This window comes from Procambarus clarkii, chromosome 38 (assembly GCF_040958095.1).
Source record: "Procambarus clarkii isolate CNS0578487 chromosome 38, FALCON_Pclarkii_2.0, whole genome shotgun sequence".
NCBI lineage: Eukaryota > Metazoa > Arthropoda > Malacostraca > Decapoda > Cambaridae > Procambarus > Procambarus clarkii.
The window spans coordinates 27138758-27145049 of NC_091187.1; the positions used below are offsets into that span (position 1 = coordinate 27138758).

The 6292-nt window shown below is 45.7% G+C and overlaps 2 protein-coding genes across 2 annotated transcripts; one reads left to right on the forward strand and one right to left on the reverse strand.

Annotated features, from left to right (window-relative positions):
- Window positions 1–86: 86 nt before the first annotated feature.
- LOC138372304 (uncharacterized) lies at window positions 87–791 on the forward strand. Its single transcript, XM_069337587.1, has one exon. It carries the CDS (start codon window positions 87–89, stop codon window positions 789–791), a length of 705 nt encoding a protein of 234 aa, XP_069193688.1.
- A 3215-nt stretch (window positions 792–4006) lies between these two features.
- On the reverse strand, window positions 4007–4501 carry LOC138372305 (uncharacterized). The gene has a single exon (XM_069337588.1). The coding sequence runs from the start codon at window positions 4499–4501 to the stop codon at window positions 4007–4009; it is 495 nt and encodes a 164-aa protein (XP_069193689.1).
- Between the last annotated feature and the right edge of the window lie 1791 nt (window positions 4502–6292).

Below are 6292 nucleotides of genomic sequence, written 5' to 3' on the forward strand. Positions count from 1 at the left end.
CAGAGACAATGCTATTGGAAATTTATTCCTCCAAGAGCACCATGGCACGGCGGTTTTTACGAAAGAATGGTGGGAACTGTTAAGAAATGCCTAAAAAAAACTTACACGGGCAGAAAATTAATCTCACCGAGTTACAGACCCTTGTCGTGGAAATTGAAGCACAAGTCAACAACAGACCTCTAACCTACTTAACAGAAGATTTCTCCCAAAGAGAACCCCTAAGCCCCTCTCATTTGATTCATGGTGGTCTTCTGAGCCCTCTAATATCTCTAGGAGACGAGGATCCAGCTGACCCTGTATGTGTCAAAGCAAGCGACTTGGTGGAGAGTTATAGACACCTTTCAAGAGTAATAGAGAAATGGAATGAGGTCTGGACACGTGAATATTTAACTGCTTTAAGAGAATATCATTATGGAGCTGCAAGCCCATACAATAAAGTTCAACTTAAACCAGGTGATCTTGTCCTAGTAGACAGTGATGGACCCAGGTCAGGTTGGCCTATAGGTAAAATTGTTGACATCCATCTTGACCGCCATGGTATTCTACGAATTGTTAAAGTTCAGTGTCGAGGCACTACTACCTTGAAAACACTAGAAAAATTAGTACCAAAAGAGTTAGCAGAACACGAGTGTTCTACAGATATACCTGTAACCCAAGTTTCAGACAACAATGATTCTACTCAACCGAGCACAAGACCATCAAGAGTCGCTGCTCAGAACTGCAAACAGAAACTTAAACAATATTTTGATTCTATTCAAGAGTTGATAACTTATCATTTAAACTTGAGGTGACCACGCTGATGCAGTGATTAGTTGATGTCCAGTAATTAGTTACGAGTCATAGTGACTGTTACGGACCCGAGCCCAGCGTCCGAGCACGGAGGAGTGACGACCACGCCATCTGTGGGTCAGCTCCCGAAACCCCCTCCAAATGGACGGCGCCATCAAGTGAGGACAGGAAATACCAGCCACAAGGGCTAGTTTCCCGTCCTGATCAGCTCATAAAACAGCCGCCGCTGACCCCTGGTGAGGTGGAGCTTAGACAGCAACGCCATCTATGGAGTGGATACGTCGGGCGTTTGTGTCTAAGCAAGGTGTCCTAGTGTGTCCCTGTTACTGATGACGTGTCTGATTACAGAGTCGACCTGGGACTGCTGTAATGGAAGTTGGATCAGTCTACCCAAGGCAGTCGTCTCGTCTCCAAGTGTTTGCTGCAGCAGCAAACACTTGGAGACACTGTGGTGTTAGCCTGCCTGTGAAGTGGCAGTTGAAGGATTGTCATACCCGGGACTGACTGGTGGAGACACTTAACCACTGGGGTGTTGGGGCAAGGAGAGTGGTCTGTGGGATCACACGAGGCTCCTGACTAGGGTTCGCGACCTTAGTATCGATCGTGGAGTGGCCTAACCAGCGTCGCTGATTGGAACCTGCTAGCTACCGGCTGGACTTGTGGTTGATGGCCTCCACGACGGTGCCCCCAGTGGAACTGTGATTTGGCTGGCCTGTGGCCAGGGTAGACTCAAGAGGATCGAAGGATTCATAGTGAGGCCACAAGAGCACCAAGAGCTTAGCATCGTGAGCACCGTGAACGTCCAGAGTCTTCCGAAGAAGACAACGTTGTACATTATAGTGTTTATTTCTCCCCCTTGTGATAATCTTTATATTATTTATGGTGACGGTGTTAATTATATTATTAAGTTTTTGACTTTATTTCCCTTCCCCTTTTATTTTTCTTGCGTTACGGATCACATCCCTTGAAAGCCACTACTAGCTTGGGGCCGGATACCCTACCTCTAACAACATCAGAGAAAGAACCCGGTTGCGACCCGAGAGGGCAGTAACAGTGACCCTGGACAGTAGCCTCACTGTATTGGTGAGGTCTCCTTAATTTTAAATGAACCAATTATTCATAATTTATTTTTTGTTAATATCCTTCTGTCTCTTACAAAGGAATTATTTAATAATTTTCAATGTTTATTTACGTTCCTATGTTGACTTAGAGTCATCTACCACAGATTCGGGACATTCGTTAGGTGCGTACTAACCTACTAACCCATGAATATAACTTCAGGATAGAGAAACAGGTGTACGTTAGTACTAATACCTGAACTACAACCTGAGTTTTCTCTCCCCGGAGTTATGTTGGAAAGAACCAACAGTTTTATACATCTTTGTATTTTTTGCAACCATTGTATTAACCACAAGTAGTTACTAAAATCACTAACTTGTAGATTTGATCATTATTATGATTTATTTAGACATATTGCCAGATTCTTCCTAGTCAGAGTGACGACGTGAGGAACGACAGGCAGTAACATGAATTCTCTCCACATTTAGTTGGATTTATAAAAAGAATCCAGTTTATCATTTCCTTTACTAAAAATAGTTACTTACTAATAAGTTTAATTTTGTAGTATACTACTACTTACTGGAACTCCCTTATTTAGTTGATATCAAACATTCATGAGGAAATTACTTTGATGTAAATGATTTTACTTTAAATTTTCTCGATTGGCTGCACAACTTTAATAAGCCAATTTATGTTAGGAGAAATTCTATTTTACCACGGAAGAATTTAATGTGACATTAATAGTAGTCATTACCTCTTCCTTTCTTAGTCAATTGCGATATATACATATCCATTTACGCTCGAGATGTCTATCAAGAGCCGCGCATGCGCAATAAGGAAGAGGGGGAAGACGGGAGAGCATCACTAGACACGAGAGAACGAGAGAGCACGACGTGGACGCCATTGACAGCGTTTTGCAGAGCTACGTTTTGATCCCATTTATTTCGCTCCCACGACCAGTAGAGCGGTGCCACGTTATCTGGTACAATAGCCGTGTCCCCGACTAGCATTTGAGCAATTCCAAAGTCAACGCCTTTCAAGCAGCAGCTGGAGGATGAAGAATTGCTCAAGTCTCCACATCAACGGACACGCGGCTCGGCAGCTAGATTTATCTTTTTGTTATTATGTGGCCACAATTAACATTTAGGCTAGTTGTCGTTAGGCCGTAGAACAAACAAATAAATCCCGTACATGTCTTTAGTAATTTTACAATCTGAATAGATGATTATTATTATTTCTCTATAGAAGAAATTACAGTGCTTGAATATAAATTGCACAGATATTGGCTGAAATTTCCTACAGTTATCCTCATGATGTAGGATTTATTTGTAGTTACTTATTATGTAGAAGATTTCTACAATGTAATTGCCTTTCAGTACCAAGGCGATGTTAATCGAGGTGCTAGGCTTCCCACCGTTCCGTGCAACAATTTACCCTATGCAACACGTCGTCGGTGGAGCGTAGCAACTGATTACACCTCACTAGATTTACAGTTAAGCTGTCCCTTTTTTATCTGTAGCAATAACTCTGTAATTACAGTAGTGATTTCTAAAAGATATCAATTATACTAACTCACTGATTTACTGATACTGTTCAACATTTCAGTAGTATATTGAGGAGCATTTACCTCCAATTAATATTATATAATCAACCTTATTTACTTTCATATTTTATTTACTCTGGTGAAGAACCAGCACCAGAATAATGCTAGGGATGTATTAATCTTTTAGCATGTAACCCCCCAATTTTGTGTAAGTTAATTTGACTCCATTTATATCAGAAATACAGTTTCACTAAGATCCATAGGACACTAGTTCTTGGGATCAGTTTTTCCATTGTTTTATTTTGTTTTCCACTTTTTCCCAAAAAGTGGTGGTCCTTCATAGCTATCGAAGTATATATTTAATTATTAGTTATTAGAGTCAGGTTTTCCCCCACACTCAACCACCACCCCCACCTTCCTGCTACACTACTACACCATCCTCCAACACCACTACACCTTCCTCCATTACCACTACACCTTCCTCGAACACCACCACACCTTCCTCCACCACCACTACACCTTCCTCCAACACCACCACCTTCCTCTTCCACCACCACACCTTCCTCCAAAACCACCACACCTTCCTCCAACACCACCAAACCTTCCTCTAACACCTTAACACCTTCCTCCAAACACCACCACACCTTCTTCCACCACCACCACACCTTCCATCAACACCACCATACCTTCCTCCAACTCCACCACACATTCCTCCAACACCACCTCACCTTCCTCCAACACCATTACACCTTCCTCCACAATCATCACACCTTCCACCACCACCACCTCACCTTCCCCCTCCACTATCATACCTTCCTCCACCACCTCCACCTCACCTTCCTCCACCACTATCACACCTTCCTCCACCACTATCACACCTTCCTGCACCACCACCACCTCACCTTCCTCCACCACCATACCTTCCTCTAACATCACTACACCTTCCTCCAACACCGTCACACCTTCCTCCATCACCACCACCACATCTTCCTCCACCACCACCACCACACTTTCTTCCAACACCACCAACACACCTTCCTCCACCACCACACCATTTTTCTCCAACAACACCACATATTCCTCCACCACCACCACTCTTTCCTCCAACATATCAGCACACCTTCCTCCACCACCACAACACCTATCTCCAACACCACTATTCCTTCCTCCACCACCAACACTCCTTCCTCCAATACCACCACCACACCTTCCTCTACCATCACCACACCTTCCTCCACCACCACCACCACACCTTCCTCTACCATCACCACACCTTCCTCCACCACCACAACACCTTCCTCCAACACAACCCCACCTTCCTGCTACCCCTCTACACCATCCACCACCACCACAACACCCCCACACCTTCCACCACCACCACAACACCTTCCTCGAACAGCACCACCTTCCTCGTCCACCACCACCACACCTTCTTCTAACACCACCACCTTCCTCGTCCACCACCACAACTTCCTCCAAAACCACCACACCTTCCTCCAAGCCACCAAACCTTCCTCTAATACCATAACACCTTCCTCCAAACACCACCACACCTTCCTCCACCACCACCACCACACCTTCCTCCAACACTATTACACCTTCCTCCAACACCACCACACCTTCCTCCAACTCCACCACACCTTCCTCCAACACCACCATACCTTTCTCCAACACCACAACACCTTCCTAAAACACCACCACACCTTCATTCAACACCACCACCCCTTTCTCCAACACCACAACACCTTCCTCCAAAACTACCACACCTTCATCCAACACCACCAAACCTTCCTGCAACACATAACACCTTCCTCCAAACACCACCATACCTTCCTCCACCACCATACCTTCCTCGAACACCACTACACCTTCCTCCACCACCACCTCATCTTCCTCCACCACCACCACACCTTCCTCCAACACCACCATACTTTTCTCCAACACCACAACACCTTCCTCCAACACCACCACACCTTCATCCATCACCACCACCCCTTTCTTAACCACCACCACACCTTCCTCCAACACTTACACCTTCCTCCAACACCACCACACCTATCTTGAGGTTATCTTGAGATGATTTCGGGGCTTTTTAGTGTCCCCGCGGCCCGGTCCTCGACCAGGCCTCCACCCCCAGAAAGCAGCCCGTGACAGCTGACTAAATCCCAGGTACCTATTTACTGCTAGGTAACAGGTGCATTTAGGGTGAAAGAAACTCCGTGTTGTCTCCGTGGTGTAGTGGTAAGACACTTGCCTGGCGTTCCGCGAGCGCTATGTCATGGGTTCGTATCCTGGCCGGGGAGGATTTACTGGGCGCAATTCCTTAACTGTAGCCTCTGTTTAACGCAACAGTAAAATGTGTACTTGGATGAAAAAACGATTCTTCGCGGCAGGGGATCGTATTCCAGGGACCTGCCCGAAACGCTACGCGTACTAGTGGCTGTACAAGAATGTAACAACTCATATCTCAAAAAAAAAAAAAAAAAAAAAAAAAAAAAAAAAAAAAAAAAAACTTTGCTCATTTGTTTCTGCCTCGTGCGGGAATCGAACCCGCGCCACAGAATTACGAGTCCTGCGCGCTATCCACCAGGCTACGAGGCCCCCTGTCTATTGGAATGTGGTGGAGGTACACCTTCCTCCAACTCCACCACACATTCCTCCAACACCACCACCCCGTCCTCCAACACCACTACACCTTCCTCCAACTCCACCACACATTCCTCCAACACCACCACACATTCCTCCAACACCACCACCCCGTCCTCCAACACCACTACACCTTCCTCCAACTCCACCACACATTCCTCCAACACCACCACCCCGTCCTCCAACACCACTACACCTTCCTCCACCACCATAACATCTTCGTCCACAACCATCACACCTTCCTCCACCACCACC